Here is an 18,790-nt window from a genome sequence, read left to right as displayed (position 1 = left end):
ATGCTTGCCAACTGACAGTGAAAACCATTGCAATATATGTGGTCTAGGGATGTTCACATTTCTGGTTCTGAGAGAAATCTGTGAGAAATGGGTTCCTGCTGCTGTTTATGCTTATCCCATTCATTTACTCATTCGGGAGAAAGGAGGCATCATGTACTTCTGCCAGTTGTCCTTTCCAGAATTGTGTCTACCACCATTGAGCATCATCCTCCCAGTGAGCTATTCATGTCTGCCTGTCTTTATTCAGCAAATGTTTATTCAAGGCTTATTTTGTACTAGATACTTTTCTGTATGGGAGGTGCAGACACAACAGTCATGAATCCTTATCTTTAAGGACCTTGCCTTGCTGTTGAGAGAAGTCAGCAAACAAATAAAATCTATAGGATATCAACTTCTGGTGAAGGCTTGAGGGGAGAGTGAAGCAGAGAGGGAGGGTAAAAAGAAGGCTGAGGGAGTGTTCTGAAATTTTATTTTATTTTGTTTTATTTGGGGGGTGATAGGGATCAAACCCAAGACCTTGTGCATAATAGGAAAGTGCTTTGTTACTGAGCAATAGTTCAGCCCCTCATTTGTGTTTTTAAATAGGATATTTAAAAATAAAACTGTTTTATTTTTTGGAGGCTTGTCATTCTGTGGGACTTTGAGGCAGTTCCCATCCTGGTCCTCACTCCTGAAGTTGCTATCAGCTTGAGGGTTAGGCAGAACTAGGAACCCTAAGATGGCCCCATGAATATTTGGCAGCTGATGTTTACAGTGAAGGTGGGAGCTACAAGGCCTGCTGAGGCTAATTTTCAGGAACTCACTTGAACTCACTTGAGTTACATTTTGTGAAAATAAGTCATGTGGCCTACCAAAAGCAAAAGGGTAGAGAAATATGCTGTATCTTGGCCACCTAATTTTTTTGCACACACATTTTTCTGGGATTCCCAACCACTTCCATACATTAGGACCCATTGAGTGAGAGGGACATCCGCTCAACTTCCCTCTTAGACTGTGATCTCACATCACCTGCTCTTTTTGCCCACTTGTTGGGTGACACTGATACTGAGTTCACTGCAAATCTCTTGTCTCAGCCTTGCAAGTATTGAGAATAGAGGCATGAACCTCCACCATGTTTAGCTTTGGTATAACTTTTCATTGTGATGAAAAACAATAGGAAGATCCAGTAAGATATATGAAATTTTAAAGTCTTAGAACAGGTTGGACTTCTGTTGAGTAGCAATGGTTTTCTTGCTGTCCTCTGGTCTGTGTGGTGGTACTTGAGTTATCCTCCAAAGTTCATAAAACCACATTGTAACTGAATGATAGCTTTTCACTTTAAGAATTATTGTGTCACTAAATTCTCTTGTCACATAAATGAAAAGAAAATCACCCGTAGTTTGCAAATCGTTGGTATTCAACCCCATTGAATAAATTATTTTTCTTTATCATAGTAGTCATACTTGCTAATAGGATAAACATTTGTGTCTAGTAAAGAATAAAGATGAGAGTTAAAATGAAATTGTAAAGTTCTTCCTATAAACTGGCACACTTAAGAGTTTTTGTCTTATTCCCTATCCTAATATGGTAAATTCCCTACCGCTCAGCTCCCCCGCACATTTGCATTGATAGCCATTTAGGATCTGCTATTCAGGCAGTATGGTCGTACATGAAGAAGGGATTCACTGTTGTGATAATGGAAGCAAGCAAGCAAATGGCACGTAGAGAAATAACCCATGATTGATGCTATTGCTAAAATAAAAATACCCAATATACACTGAGGAATTTAACTTAAAATGAGACTTAGATATCAAATTATCATTTTGGAGGATTATAATGGAGTTTAAGTTTCTTTTGTATGTTTTCATTTTATTTCCTTATTTATGTAGTCAATACAAGCTTCTATAATCAAAATATCTTAGGAGAAAAACTAAAAGCTTCTTAGTATAAATTACTGTGTTGCTGTTACATTTTTAAAACTTTGACACTGTATGTACCTGTTCATCAGGATTAGGGGGAGGGAACTATAAAACATTAGAGTAATAAGTATTTTCATGAAAAGATCATTTGTATTATTGTGTGCACATTTCATTCTAAATCAATAACGTAATGTAATAAGAATTTGGTGGTTCTGTAATTATAGGTATCGCAAAGGGTTTGAACTCCAGCCATCTCTTTATTCTGGAATTAACCTTGCAGTTTTACTGATAGTTTCTGGACAACAGTTTGAAACCTCGATGGAACTAAGGAAAATAGGTAAAGCTGTTCATTATTGCAGGTATTTATGATTTATTTATACAAGTTGAACATGAAAAAGTTCTTTTCAACTTATCTTTAATCCCAGCACTCAGAAGGCAGAGGCGGATAGATCTCCTTGAGGCTGGGACCTATTCTACATAATGACTTCCAGAGAGCCTGGCCTACACAACAAGATGTGTGTGTGTGTGTGCGCGTGCGTGCGGGTGTGCGTGCGTGTGTGTGTGTGTGTCCGTTCAAATAACTAATGCTGCTTTTCAGTTACTTTACAATAGCAAACCTGACACAGCAGCCAAACAAAATGCCTGCTCATCCTTTTCCTAAATTCTTGTATGATATGGCAGAACTAGAAAGATTTGTTTCATGATATCAAAACTCCAATTCTTAAGGTGTCCGGCTGAACAGTTTGTTGGGAAGAAAAGGGAGCCTGGAGAAAATGAACAATTACTGGGACGTAGGTCAGTTCTTCACCGTCAGCATGTTGGCAAGCGATATTGGGAAGGCTGTCCAGGCAGCAGAGAGGTTGTTCAAACTGAAGCCCCCGGTTTGGTAAGTCCCATCTGTGCCTAGTAATCTCATGTCTCCATATCTGAACCTGTTCTAAATGTCTCATTCAAGGAGAAAATGTTAAAAACCAGCAGAACAACTGCTATTTCTATTTTAATGTTTCTTCATTAAAGCAACTAAGACAGACATAACAGCTCTGAGGGGGTCATTGCTTTTATGTGTAGGCTGGAAGAGACAGATGTGCTCACCTGGAATGTATCCTTGCATGCTCTGTCCCTGAGACTAGACTGTCAGTCATCTTGACTTCTTTTAGATTGTGTCTTCAAGAGCAAAATGCTGTTTAATACTAGTATGTGTATGCTTTTGTGATAAAGCACATAGTAAAACTGAAAAAGAACCTCAAGAAAATGATGTTCCTGGGCTGGCCACACTCAGTAGTCTGCTGGCCATCGTGGCTCGGTGGTGATGTAGGGTCTTTTGTTGGCCTTCAGTGAGGGTGTTGGCATCCTCCTCACTTGCTATACTGCCTGGCTGTTCCACAATGTACCCCCATTACTATAGAAGCCCAGCCAGCTAATACTATTAAAGGACCTCTGGCCCTAGGTTATCCCAGCTACCAGCAAGACCACTGAGGAAGACATTGCCTGCCACTGCCATTGTGGGAGCTGATCGTCAGTTCCCTTCAAGATGATCTTATCTCCAAGGAAATACTGACTCCTACATAGCCATGAGACCCTCCAGAGAGCGCCTCTGGTCTATTCCCTTGTTCTGTGGTAGGGATGGGATACCCCAGTGACCTTGTCACACAGGTCCCCCCTTTTTTTGTCTCTCAGGGCAGCTTCCTACATGTAAAAAGCTCTCACTCCAGCTCTTTCCTGTGGCACCCTGATGAGTTTTAGAGCTAGTTTTTTTGGCTTTAATGATGTTCATCTCTGATGAAAATTGGGCCTAAAAGACTAATAATAAAGACTGGTTAATAAAATGGTGACACAGCAACAGCTGTAGATTAACCCATGAGTCAGCCATTTAACTGTGCAGAGAAGGTTACTCAAAAGACATGAAATATGTTTATCAGAATGAGAAAGAGCAGATACAGGTTGTATTTTTCTGCATTAAGGGTTCCCAATCTTTACTGTTCATTGGAATCATTTGTGTTGCTGAAAGTATAAATTGTGATGCCCAAACTCCAGTGTCTCATTAAGTAGATCTTTAGTGGCCGGGCGGTGGTGGCGCACACCTTTAATCCCAGCACTGGGGAGGCAAAGGCAGCAGATCTCTGTGAGTTCGAGGCCAGCCTGGTCTACAAGAGCTAGTTCCAGGACAGGCTCCAAAACCACAGAGAAACCCTGTCTTGAAAAAAAAAGTAGATCTATAGTAGAGCCTGAGAATTTGCATTTCAAGCTATAAAATACTCATACTGTTAATCTGGGAACCATAATCTGAGAACCACCTTTCTATAGACTCTCATTTTAATTACAGATGTGTGCTTGGTATGCTACTCACAGAAAAAGCATAGACAGTATCAGACTTCACCATAGATATATGAAGCTCCATCAGAATTGTGGTTACCTTATTGATAGCTATATTCTCATAATAAATGCTTAGTAGATACTTACATAATGCATAAATGATAAAGAGGAATGTTTTCTTAGGTATTTTCTAAGGTGCTTACCTTAGAGAGATGACTTGATAAAAGTTTTAATATTATGTTTTCTCTTATCCATGTTATCTGAGTTTTCTAAAATATGAATCTATTTCAGGTTAAATATTCCTTATTAGAAATACTTAGAATCCTAAGCATTTGAGATTTAGGAGTTTGGCTTGTTTTTCTTTATTTTTTTAAAAAATATTTCTATAGACTTTACTAGTTGAGCATCCCCAACTCAAAACTGAACTGTTTCAAAACCTAAACATTAAAACTGTGCAAAATGATGGATTTCATTGTTCAATTCTTCTGTAAGAATGATCATGTACTTATTGACTGTACTCAGCCCCATTACCTTCTCCCATCTCCTCTCCTTCTCTCTGGTCTTCTTCCTTTTACAAAACAGTACCCCTCTACTTTCAAGTCTTTTTGAAAATTAAGACTACATTTCCCTGTATTTTTCCTCCATGGCCTGGATTATTTTGCTTAACCTGTTGATCTTTAGTTCCATCTATTTTCCTTCAAATGTTAGAATTTCATTCTTCATACCCAAATAACACTCAATTATTTATGTATACCATGTTTTCCCTGTTGATGGACACCTAGGCTGATTACATGGTTCTGCTACTGTGAACCATGCACAGAAGTACAGATATAACACTCAAAATTTTGGGGTTTTGGAACATCTCAGATTTTGAATTCTCTGACTAGTTCTTACCTTATATTTGCATGTATTTTTTAAAAAGAATACTTTAAATGGCCCATGTTTGCCTGCTAGCTCTTACTTTGCAGTTTAGTAGATGAGTTGGATTCTTGGGGTAGAAATTTCTTCAATCATACCCACTTTTCCCTATTCTTCCCAGAAGAAGCAAGCTAATATTTGGTCTTCAGACCATATCGACATATTCGAGGTTCTCTTAGACTGAAAGAGTGCATCTATATTGGGTTCCTGATACTCTTAGAATGGCTGCTGTGCACAGCTTCCTAATCTTAAAGTACGTTGCTGTGACTGGACCAGTTAGAGTAGACTCCAGAGAGAGGAAACCTGAATTGGATCTAATGCCTTTACATCAGTACCTGAGTTGACTGACAGTGCCCAGTACCCAAAAGCCAGACTGATGATTAGGATTTACTGGAAGAACTTAACGAACTCAGAACTTTTATGGCTTGTTACAATGAAATGTGTCTAGAGGAGATTATATACTCTCTTCCAATTCCCATCTCTCAGTGGACCAGTATTCATGGTGCATAATTCTCACATCACTGATATGTGACATTGGGTGTGAAATGTTGTCTGCTAGGAAAGTTCAGTAAGCCTTGATGTGCAGCTTTGCAGCTTTTTTATTAGAGTTAATTATGTAGGTATAAAGTGTTCATGTATCTGCTCTTAATATCAGTCTTCAGCTCCTCCAGAGGTCAAATTGATATGGTACATGGGCCAAGGCTTCCACCATATTGTTAGTGCAGACTAACTAATGCCCTAAGGCCCCTAGAAAACACATTTTTAGCAGACAAGATATTCCAGAGCTTAGAAGAGTATTAGTATCTAGATTAGAGCCAGACATATATGTAGAATGTGTCAATTTTGAATGCTTAAGGCCTGGTAAGCACCCAGACAAATAAGCTAGAGTCTTAACTGGTCTACTTTTCTAGATTACTCCAACTTTATCCTCAAAGAACTAAATAATACAATGATGTTTTCATATTAACCATTCATATTTAGTACAAGAGGGGTTGTAAACACCATTGCCTAACAACTATATTTCCAAATACTCAGTGACAACAGCATATTGGGCATAATCAAGATGTCCTGATATGAAAGTCTACCTGATAATATTATTAATTTTTTAGTAAAAGATAACAAGTTTAGATAAGCAGTTTCTGGAATTGAGGGAGAGTATGGGTACAGGGAGGAAGTAGTTAATACTATAGGACAACACCATGAGGTGTGGTGGCTTATAGCGATGGACATGAACTCTACCTTGACTGTATCAATGGCAGCATTTGATTTTAATCCTATACTATGATTTTGATTGTGATAGTATACTATAGATTTGCAAGATACTGTCATTAGAGCATACTGAATCAAGGATATACAGGTTTCAGTATACTATTTCTAAAAATACCTTAAAACAGAAAGGTTACTTAATTTTTTAAAAAAATGGATTTGACATATTGGCATTTTGTAATTGCATTTTCTGTTGAACTAATTGCTTTTGTTTTCTAAAACAGTTATCCCATGCTTTTCTCTACAATTAGATGTCGTAATGATGTTTGGTCTTAACCACAAAGCCAAGAAACGTTAGATAGTATGTCCTAAAATGGGGGTGTTAGTAAAAAGCTGTCTTTTAGAATTTTGGTGGACTGATTTTGCCTGTTCTTTGCATTTCTTCTGACTAGTTATGTGGTTGCTCAGTGCCTTTATGAAGAGCTTGTGACAAATGTGAATTGAAGTACATAAGGCATTGTTTGGGGAAGCTTCTTTTAAAGGGATTAAAATTGCTTTCAGTTTCTTTAGGAATCTAATTTATGAGGTTTGTGATTTTTCCCCACCCAGGTACCTGCGGTCATTAGTTCAGAACTTGGTGTTAATTCAGCGCTTCAAGAAAACCATTACAGAACATTCACCCAGGCAGGAACGGCTTAACTTCTGGTTAGATATAATTTTTGAAGCAACAAATGAAGTTACTAATGGACTCAGATTTCCAGTAAGATATGCTAAATGGGGCGGGAGGGTTGGTTGTTCCTTTGCTGAGATTAAACCTAGGAACTGGAACATACTAGGCGAATATTCTACCACTGAGCAATACTGCTAGTCCCAATCTTTTAAGATAGAACAAAGACACTAGGGATTCATACTAAATAATTATTAAAAACTCTAAAAAGGAAGAAAACTGCAATTTATAATATTTGGATAATAGTCCTCTGTGAAATCATCAAATGATAAATTAATCTCTGGGGAAAAGGTGCCCATGTCTCTCAAATAGTGATTCTCAACTAAATGTAATTTTGTTTCACTGAAGGGACATTTGGCAGAATTAGGACACATAATGGGCTGTTAGAACTATGTGTAAGAGGTGATACTACTGAAATTAAGGTGTAAGGACTAGGGAGTCTGGTGAATGTCTCCCAGTAAGTAGACTAGCACCTCCTACACTCACACACACACACACACACACACACACACACACACACACACACACACACGGAGAGGGAGAGGGAGAGGGAGAGGGAGAGAGAGGGAGAGAGAGAGAGAGAGAGAGAGAGAGAGAGAGAGAGAGAGAGAGAGAGAGAAAGAAGAAAGAAAGAAAGAAAGAAAGAAAGAAAGAAAGAAAGAAAGAAAGAAAGAAAGAAAGAAAGAAAGAAAGAAAGAAAGAAAGAAAGAAAGAAAGAAATATTATCTGGCTCAAAGTTCAAAAATGGTAAGGCAAAAATGAAAAGATCTTGTTGTAAAAAATGTTATACATGGAATTTAAAGCTGTCTTTTTCTAAACTTTGCTTTGCCTCCAGGGCTACTAATTAATATTTAAAACTTTGTTGAAAAGGCAGAATTGCTTCTAGCATTTCATTTAGTTTTTGTTGCAGTTTTACGGGCATCTCATAAATTTTATAAGTAAGATATCTAAATATTCTAGAAATTGAATTTCAATAATTGTATTTCATATTTATGCCTTGATACTTTGTGGATATCGGTGATTTTAATAGGAATTTTATTAACTACTCAAAATGCAGTTATTGGGAATTATTATAATTATTTTGTTTCTAGGTAATACATTTTAAAATCTTGTTTTAATTTTAAAATGTTTCAAACTGGATAGGCACATATCAGTAAAGAAAGCAGACACTTGTGAAAGCTTCACTTAGGTTTATCATATTAAACGTGTTGTTGCTCCGTTCTGGAGACTCGTTTTCTCACCCTCTCCCTCCACCTACATCTCTTTGTGCTCTCTTTCTCCCTCCTTCCCTTTCTTCCTTTCTGCTCTCCAATATGCTTAACCAATTAACTAATGTTTCTTGGAAACGCCACTCACTTTTCATTTTCCTGCATATGTACATACTTGGTACTTGCTGGTCCCCCTGTTTGTTTCCTTATTTCTCTCAAAAACAGTAACTTCCTTCTTTATTTTGTCACCTTCTCAAGAAGGCCTTTTTGTCCTCCCTATATGATGAGGCCCAACTTCCCCACTTCTGACAATACTCGTTTTGGAGTGTTGTGTGGCATTGGATTGGATAGCCTTGTGTATTCATTGTTCTGGATGCCGCGTTTGGAACAGAGCCCTCATACAGTCAGGTTATGTGCCATGCTACAGACCTGGTTCCTAGAGTCATGTTTGGCATAGTTGCTCCTTCATATTCAAATTCTTCCACTTCCTCACTTGGCAGGGGCACCTGTTATAGATTGCTGTGTTTTGTAAAAATCTGCTCTTATTTTAGGTTCTGGTAATAGAGCCAACCAAAGTCTACCAGCCTTCTTACGTTTCTATCAACAATGAAGCTGAGGAAAGAACTGTTTCTTTATGGCATGTCTCACCCACAGAAATGGTAAGGGGAAAATCATGAATAGCCCTTTCTTCAATATGATTTCATCAACAATATGATTTTCAAATAGGACAGTTTATGTGGTAGTATTAGAAATAATAAGAACCCATGCAGGAATTCTAAATCATGAGACTATGAAACTAATCACAGATGAAAGGAGAGCTTTTTTTTGGATGTGGGCATGGAGGGCATGTGTGTTTATGTATAATCAATATAAAACTAGTACAGTTGGGTTTTTTTCAAGTTAGATTATAAGGGCCAGCTTGTGATGGCACAGTCCTTTAATCCCAACACTCAGGAAGCAGAAGCAGGTGGGTCTCAATGTGTTCGAGGCCAGCCCAATCTACAGAGCTAGTTCTAGACCAGCCAGGACTGATAACACAGAGAAACTCTGTCTCCAACAACAAAAAACAGTCTTTAGGGAAGTAGATACAGAATATATAAAGTTCCTTCATATTTCTCAACCCTTGTCTTAATTTCCACCCCCATTTCTAGTGATTTAGTAGATATCCCTGTATCCTTGTCCTAATTTCTACCTCCATCTCTAGTGATTTGGTGGATATCCCTGTATCCTTGCTCCAAACTCACTTGTATGTGCATAATATATGCACATATATTCCATACTTTACACACACAGACATTTTACATTATTATGTGGCAATACAAAATACATTTAAATTTTTAAGTTGTATTGTGTATATTTATTTATTTGTATGTGTTCATGTATGTGCATATGTCATAATTTGCATGTGAAAGTCAAAGACAACTTTCAAGATGTGGTTCTTCTTTGGTATTTGAGGATCAAATTTAGGTCATTTGGTTTGTGCAACAAGTGCTTTTTATCTTGACCTAACATATTTTTGCTTTTGAAACTTGTTTTTAAAGATTTCTATACATCATGGACAGTTTTTCACAAAACACACACACACACCTGATTTTTAAAATGTCATATTTCTTAAGCTTTCTTATTGCATAGCATATTTTTTGGTCTAGATGAACCTATTTTATTTCACCTTTTTCATTGATACCTAGTAAGATTCTTCCATTTTTTCACCCTTAACAATGATCTTACAGATGAGCCTGCTTGACTCAAGAGTATGTGTGTTTAGAACTTTGATAGCTACTATCAAACTTCTGTAAGCTTATATTCATACTAACAATTATAATCGTCCATTATAAAGATTACAGAATGCTGAGCTGGGTCTTCAGGTTTATGGTAATAGAAGTATCTCCATCTGTTTATATAACGTAGTTCATTAGGTTTTTTCTTCCATAAGTTCTGCACTAATGAAGCACAGTGCCTTTGACGAGTGCATTAGATAGGTTTATTTGCTGTGCGTGTGTTTCCATGGAGTATAGGGGGACTTCTACCATTAGCTGAGCAAAGGAAGATTATTTTTTTCCCTGTTAGCAAAAATGAGAATGATTATGTTATCAGGTAAAAACAAGAATTATTTTCACAAATAAAACACAACATTGTAAAGTAAAGAGACTCAAACTCAAATTAGAAATGCCTTAGCAAATATAGTCAAATCTCAAGCAAAGCCCAGCAATCTTGTCTAATGTTTAACTCTGAAGTAATGTTCTTGTTGAAAATACAGTTAACAATCATTAATGAGGATGAGATGCCATCCTGCATAGTGTATATTAAATAACATGGGTGCAAAAGAGAGGTTATATATATGTGCTCATGCATATCTAAATGATATATACAATGTATCGCTTGTACATATATACATATTTCTCATTTGAAGAGTGCACACATTTTATTTTGCCTCATCTTTGTTTTTCTAAAATCTTGTCATTGAAGTACAGGTAGCACCCCTCTAATCTTAAAGTCCGAAATAGTCCAAAATCTGAAATTCTACTGTTATTAGTCATAGAGCTTTGGATTTTGGAGCATTTTAGATTTCAGATATTTAGATCAGAGATGCTCAACTATTAAAATCTGTGGATATATTGCAAAATCTAAAACATTTCTGGGCCCCAATATTACAGACTGGGGAAAGTCGATCTTTATTATATATACATGAAAACATGTTCAAATCATAAATGTATGCTGTGATGAATTTACAAGGTGAAAAGAAAGCACTTCAGAAGTCAGCATACATCAAGGAGTAGAATTCCAGTAAACCTGCCCCAGTTCCCTCTATGTCCTCAAGATGGAAATTCCTGTTCCAGTCACTTTGTACCATGGCTGTTACTATCACTGTGGTAGAAACTTCAAAGTTCAGACTGTAGATTTGTAATTTCATTGATATAAATGTGAAACACCTCATATTTTGACAGATGTTGTAGAAAAACCTAATGCTATTAAAGCAAAATGGTTTTGATGTTCTAGAATTCTACCAGTGTGGCCTCCTTCATTTGAAATCCTGGGATGGTTATTGGCTCCTAAGTGAAATTTCCTTTGGTGCATGTTATCTTACTAATTGTAAATATCTTAGCTTTTTCTTAGTAAGAAATGGAAAAGAACTATTCAAAAAGAAAAATTTTTCCTTGACAATAAAATGTTTTGTTATGTTCTTCCACTTGTCAGAGGAAATAATCAAAGAGGTAGAAGTTTTGTTTTTCCGAGAGACACATTCTACACTTGCCGTCATTACAATTTTGAAACTCTGCAGCTTTTGAAAAGCAAGAGTGAGATGACATTTTTTCTTCACAGTTATATTTTCCCTCATGGCATATGTGTGGATGATGGGAAGAGAACACTTATATACATGTATACAACTTCATGTAATGTCACTGCAAAATGAAATGAAATTCCTGCACGCACTGGCTTTGTGGGAGCCTAGGCAGTTTGGATGCTCAACTTACTAGACCTGGATGGAGGTGGGGGTTCCTTGGACTTCCCACAAGACAGGGAACCCTGATTGCTTTTCGGGCTGAGGGGGGGGGACTTAATTGGGGAAGGGGGAGGGAAATGGGAGGCGGTGGCGGGGAAGAGACAGAAATTCTTAATAAATAAATAAATTAAAATTAAAAAAAAGAAATGAAATTCCTGGTTTATTAAGAATTCAAACTTATTGGAAGTATGAGGTAGTAGTATGCTGAGAAATGCTGACCATTTCTTGGAGTTCAGGCTGAGTTGTGGAGTTTGATTATTTCTGTGGTTTATTTAATCCCAAAGACCAATTTCCAAAAACTATAGGAAATCAAGTGAATTTTCCTGTATAAAATTATTTTCTACAATTATATGTTGGTGGTGTAGTCTGAAACTGTATTTTAGACATTTCCTTTATGGCCTAACTTTATGCAAAGTTTAAGAGCAAGGAATGGTAGTAGAGGAAAGGGACAGTTGTTTTGAAAGTTGAATCTTAGTATATAGTGGAACATGTTAGTTTTATTACCATGCTGTTACAAAACAACCCTCGATTTCAATATTTTAACATGATAAAATTTTGTGTATGCCTCATGTCATATCCAGGCTAATAGCAGAAGACCTCAAACCATCTTGCAGCTGGAGAAAAGGAAGGTAGAAGATTGCTGTAGGAGTTTGGGGGTATTTTTTGTTTGTTTTGTAAGAAGGAGTTAGGCTTTTTATGGGGAAAAATGCTTTTTCATTTACTTTTTGAAAATAGGGTCTCACCCTTTAGCTCTAGATGGCTTGCAATTTACTGTGTTGCCAGGCCAGTCTTGAATCTGTGGCAATCTTTTGCCTACTTAGGGCTGGGATTAGACTTGTGCCCTATGCTCAGCTTTCATAGCGGTTTGTATGGGATTCTCATACCTCATTGGTAAGGACTCTGTCACATAGCCTCACCTAACTGAAAGAAAGACTGAAATTGGGGTTAGCTTTGTGTCCAGGGAAAAAGTGAAATGAAGAGAAATGAGTTTTGTCAGTCTCACTTCTCCAAATATTTTTATAAGCCACTCAACTGAGATGGGCTGTCCTAAAGCTATTTCAGAGTTTGCCTACTGAGTTGACAGAGATGAAAAACTACTCAGTGTGTTTCTGTGGGTAGGGTAGCTATCTCAAATTATGCATCTCAAATTTACATTGTTTGCTCTAAACTGTATCAGAGACATACATTTTCATATCTTAGAAAATGTTTTATGTGTTCCAAATTATGCGAAGTGTATGGCTCAAACCCCTAATCACTGTTGAAAACAAACTAGAAAAAATAAATGACCATAGAATGAAACCAGAAATGACACTTTATTGAGAAAAATTAAGCTATTAACTTCTGTCTTTGATACTTGCAGAAACAAATCCATGAGTGGAATTTTACACCCTCTTCTATTAAGGGAATAAGGTAAGAACATGAGAGAAAATATGCTTTCTGTTTAAATACAAATAATGGTGATGTTTAATGTGCTTTGATGGTTCCACTTATAAGATATGATGTCTTAATTTTTGTTTTTAACAGAACCTAACAGACTATTCTCTTTACTGTTGTCCTATATGAAGTTCATAGTGTGATGCTAGGAAGGGTCTCTTGACTTTTCTAATCCAGTAGAAGAAATGATTGGCTAGCAAACTTTCAAGAGTAGTTCTATCTCGTGACTGAACAACGAATATCCTTTTAGAGCCAAAACGTTCAAGTGCTTGTCACCAAAGGCTCAAGTTAGGAGTTACTTGGCATCTAGTACTTGAGTAGTGCCTCTTGGACAGAGCTCTGGAGGTAGGGGGACTGTTAATAGGGACACAGATGATATATTCCAAGAAGTATGCAACTTGCTTTTGGGATCAGGAATGGCAAGCTTTCCTGGCTTACCCCAAGCCAGGCTAACATACCTTAGCTACCCTATTCAATGTGCCAAGATTCCAAAGGGGGAAGTTGCTATGAAGTAGATAAGAGTTCTCTCTTTGATATGTGACATTGTAGAATCACTTGGCCTCTGTAGGTTTCTTCTTTTTCTGTTTTAATCAAATCAGGAAGTTAGACTGGAGTTTTCTGTTCTTTCTCTAAATATAAGACTTAACTCAGAAGCCATTGAATGAATCCCTAATTACCTTCACACCCAGCATAATCCTGTCCTGAATACATTTGTGACTAAATGAAATAATGGCGTACTTGGATAATACTGCCTAGAAACCACAAGATAGTGCGAAAGGCATTTTCAAGACTGTCTTACGTGAAACAATGTTGTATAAAAAGTTGTTGTGGCCTTCTGTTTATATCTCTTCAAAGAGATACCTCTAGCTGCCAATTCAGCAGGGATTTGCATAGGGCTGTGACTCAGACTTCAGGACTAGCATTAAATGGCAGGCATGCTTTGAATCCTATGGTAGTTATTTTTTATAGATTAGTTTTTCAAAACTGGCTCATTTATAACCTAGATTTAATTTGTTTTGAATCACCCTGAGCTGTTCCTATTTTAATACATGTTCTTTGTGTCAACTACAGCATAAGAATAAGAAATGTTTCATTTATTGGGAAGCTAAAAGCAAGAGAATCATGAGTTGGGAGTCCAGCTGAGGCTACATAGCAAGCTCAGCACCACCCTGAGCTGTACAGCAATACCTTGTCTCAAAACAAACAGACAAAAAAAAAAAAAAAAAACAGGTTCTGGATCAAAAGAAATGACAAACAAGGGGCCAGATAAAGTGGCTTCATTTGTTTAAAGAGCTAATTGTATAGATGGTAAACTGACCTGATTTCTCTGTAGTGCCACCTGGCAGAATGAGGGTCATATCACATTGACCCAATGTGAGTGAACTTTCTAACAGCACAATCTATGAGAAGATAAGAGTGTGACGACTTTCATTTACTGGCTTTGTGTAAGCAAACTGAATATTGCTTGTCTGAAACTCTGTAAGTCAGGTCCAGACATCAGGTGGAAGACTGAAATACATTTGAAGGACTTTCTCAAGTTTACGTTGCGTGACCATGAATACTGAGATCTGATACTTTCTAAGTGTATTCTGAGGCTATAATTATTTCATGAATACCCTTATCTTTCTGTTTCTGTAAGATTATAAACTACTAGAAGACAGAGATAATATTCTCTAACCTTTTGTTGTGCATGTTTTCTTTGCCCTGAATATAGAGGAATCTCTTGATACATGTTAAAATCAATTGATAAATACATTTTCAATATAGATGTGTGTAGCACGATTAATAAAAGTCCAGAGACAGATATTGGGGTTCAGCCTGAAGGTCAGAAAAGCAAAACAGCCAGACACTGGCTCTTACCTCTACCTCAGTCAGAAATGGCGATCCTGCCTCCAGGAATCCTCAGAATGAGACTGTGTAAGAGCTGTCTCCTTCTGTCTTACATTCCTCTCTAGGACTGGGATTAAAGGCATGCACCACTACCTCCTGGTTTCTATAGTAAACTAGTGTGGCTACTGGGATTAAAGATGTGTGTCACCACTGCCTGGTCTGTAAGGCTGACCAGGGCGACTGTTTTACTCTCTGATCTTCAGGCAAGTTTTATTTATTAAAATGCAAATGAAATATCAGTAAAAATGTCTCTAATTTTAAATTTCATAGAGTATTTTCTAAAAGATGAATGAATCATTGGGCCTAGAGAGATGGCCAGGTTGGGTGGATCACAATCACCAGCTCTGTATCTCTAGCTCTCTGAAGGATCCCACAGCTTCTGCTGGTCTCTGCAGAACCTGCACACACAGGCAATACACATATGCATAATTTAAAAATAAAAATACTTTTAAAATAATGATTAATAAAATCAGGAACTAAGAAAATTTAAGGTAGATTTTTAAAAGATTTTCTTTAAAAATTAAACATCACAATATATTTTTTGTTGTTATTGTTTGTTTTTTGAGATGTGGTCTCTCTGTGTCACACTGGCTATCCTGGAACTTGCTCTGTAGACCAGGCTGGCCTAAAATTCAGGGATCCATCTGTCTCTGTCTTCTAGTGCTGAGATTAAAAGCATGTGCCATCACTTCTGGCTTTATATAAGCATTCTTATGTTTTGAAATTTTACAGCCTATCCAAGTTTGATGAACGGTGCTGTTTTCTTTATGTCCATGATAATTCTGATGACTTTCAAATCTACTTTTCCACTGAAGCTCGGTGTAATAGGTGAGTTATAGCTAATTTAGGTGCAGCATATTTATGAGATGATCTTTAAAGATCTTTGTTATAAAAATGTTTATTAACTGTACTGTCTTTCTCAAAATTTTAGTTCATAGACAATTGTTTTTACAGCACTGAGGTATAATCCACATACATTCCAACCATCCAAAGTATATAAGCTAATGATATTAATGTAGTTACAGACTTTTACAACCATCACAATATAATATGAGGATATTTTCAGTATTCCTAAAGGAAACCTAGTAGCAGTTAATATTCACTTACCATTTTCTCCTAACCTCCCCCTCTATAACCTTAGCCCTATACAACTACTTACCAAAATTTCTATGAATTTGTCCATTTAGGACATTTGTATTCATGTTGTGATATGATATGTGGACTTTCATGCCTGACTTCTTCTCAGTAGCATCCAGTTTTCAAGAGTCTTCCATGGCATCCCAGAATCAGTACTTTGATGCTTTGGGGTGCTGAGTAGCAGTACTCCCTTGTATATCTAATGGTGCATTTTATTTTATGCTCATCAGTTGCTGGTCATATGGGATGTTTCTATCTTTTGAGCTATTGCAATTTTTTTTTCTGTGTACATCCATGTACAGATTTCCTGAGTACACAAGCTTGATTTTGGGCATCAAAATACTGAATTTTAAAGTAACTTTTCTCCCACTTTCCATTACCATTAGCAATATGGGAAGGTTCAAATTCTCTACCTCCCTGTCTTCATTGTTCTTTTATTTCTAGCTATTATAATTGATATTTGTTTGAATTGCATTATGTTTCGTTTGCATTTCCATAATGACAAATTATTCTAGGCATCTTTTCATATGTTGACTGGACACTTTGGTATCCTCTTTAAAGAAATGTGTGTTCAATTCCTTTGCCCAATGTTGAAAACTATAGGAAAGTCTCAATAAAGTAGAAATAATTTCCAAACATGTTTTATACAGAATTCCTCGGTGATACCATTTTTCTACAGTCATAGTATATTGTTTCTATATGCATGTTTTTTCTCTAAAATAATGACGAGTAAGCCATAGAGATAATGCTGCAATGTCTATAAGTATTCCAGTATATTTCCTAAAAAAGGAATCTTCACTTATATACTTACTATAGTTTCTTAATTAGGAATTAAGATGGCCCTGGGTTTATATTCTAGTACAAAATTTCATTTATTTTTCTCCTAATGTTTTTTATACCAAAACAAGGTATTTTATTTTGGTTTGCAGTCCAGTCTATGATCATGTGCTGCATTTAGTTGCTATCTCTGTATTAAAGTCTTCTCCCACCTTGAAGATTTAATACTTTCAGAGTGCACAGGCATTATACGTTGTAGTCTTTTAATTGAGGGTTTGTTTGCTGTTTCCTCATAATTATATGTGCATTATGTATATGAAGTAGGAAAAAAGATACTATATTACTTAGTAACTCATATCAAAGGATACTCATTGTCCTAGGGTTTCTATTACTGTGAATAGACACCGTGGCCACAGCAACTCTTATAAAGAAAAACACTTAATTGAGGTGGTGGCTTATAGTTTCAGTGGTTCAGTCCATTATCATTATGGTAGGACATGATGGCATGCAGGCAGACATGGTGCTAGACAGGTAACAAAGATCTATAGGCAACAGGAAGTGGTCTGTCTCACTGGGTGTATCCTGAGCATATATGATACCTCAAAGCCCGCCTCCACAGTAATACACTTCCTCCAACAAAATCACACCTACTCCAATAAGGCCACTCCTCCTAATAATGTCACTCCCTTTGGGGACCATTTTCTTTCAAGCCTTCACAGTCAATATTATTACTCATGATATTATCTTGGATCAGCTAGTGAAAGTGATGTTTGTCCAATTTTAGTTGGGTTATTTGTCTTTTTGTTATTTATTATTTTATTATTTATTAACTTGTATATTCTCCATACATACCCAGATACAATTTATAAGACCTTCTTCCATTCTTTGGTTGTCTTTCCATATCACTAATAGTATTACTTATAACACAAACATTTTAATTATTAGGTTTATCCATTTTTGTCATCTGAAATTTTTGTTTATGCTTAAGGTTTTAGGGGCTGGAGATGGCTCAGCAGTTTAGAGTACTTACAGAGAATCCACAGCAGGCAGTCCACAATCACTCCAGATACAGGGGATCCATTGCCCTCTTCTGGCCACCATGATCACTGCACACACATGTGTACTGATTAGCAGACACATAAACACACATAAATAAAAATGCTTTGCCTAATTCAAGGTACTCTGGTTATTATTATAGAATTTATTTTTATAGAAATGATTCTATGGTTCTATCAATTTAATAGGCTTGGCTGTCATATTTAGATATCTGGTGCATTTTAATTCATTTTACTTATTGTTGGGGGCATGCCAAGGTGCTCACATTGCAGTGAAAAGACAACTTGCTAGAATTGGTTTTCTCCTTCTTGCATGTGGATCCCAGGAATTAATCTTAGGTCTTTAGGTCTGGCAGCAAGTGACTTTACCCACTGAGTTATGTCACCATCCCTTTAATTAATTTTTAATATACTATAAGATGGAATATAACTTAACTTTTGTGTGTGGTACTTGATTGCCCCAATACCATTGGTGGAAAAGAATATTCATTTCTCCATCAAATAGTCTTGGCACTCTTATAAAATGAGTTGGCCCTCTAAATTTATAGACTTCTATTCCATTGATCTACATATCTGTCCTAACTAGATATAGCCTAGTATCCATTGATCATCTTTTTCTTTCTTTTTTAGTGATTTATTCTTACCTTATGTGCATTTGTGTCTTGTCTGCTTGTATGTCTATGTGAGGGTATTGGATCCCCTGGAACTAGAATTCCAGACAGTTG

The 18,790-nt window shown here is 36.7% G+C and overlaps 1 protein-coding gene across 1 annotated transcript in view; it reads left to right on the top strand.

The window, feature by feature from the left end:
* Map3k15 (mitogen-activated protein kinase kinase kinase 15) overlaps positions 1-18,790 on the top strand; it is a 137,571-nt gene that overhangs the window by 75,781 nt on the left and 43,000 nt on the right. The window contains exons 8-13 of the mRNA XM_041642320.1: positions 2,123-2,235; positions 2,625-2,784; positions 6,945-7,095; positions 8,822-8,929; positions 13,133-13,182; positions 15,829-15,924. Of these exons, the coding sequence (XP_041498254.1) occupies positions 2,123-2,235; positions 2,625-2,784; positions 6,945-7,095; positions 8,822-8,929; positions 13,133-13,182; positions 15,829-15,924 (678 nt within the window). The remainder of the gene's footprint in view (positions 1-2,122; positions 2,236-2,624; positions 2,785-6,944; positions 7,096-8,821; positions 8,930-13,132; positions 13,183-15,828; positions 15,925-18,790) is intronic.

The sequence above is a fragment of the Microtus oregoni genome, unplaced genomic scaffold (genome assembly GCF_018167655.1).
Source record: "Microtus oregoni isolate MIOR12 unplaced genomic scaffold, Mior012 000074F_000, whole genome shotgun sequence".
In the NCBI taxonomy this organism is placed as follows: Eukaryota; Metazoa; Chordata; class Mammalia; order Rodentia; family Cricetidae; genus Microtus; species Microtus oregoni.
Note: the sequence above shows the minus strand (reverse complement) of the source record. Positions and strands in the feature narration are given on the sequence as shown.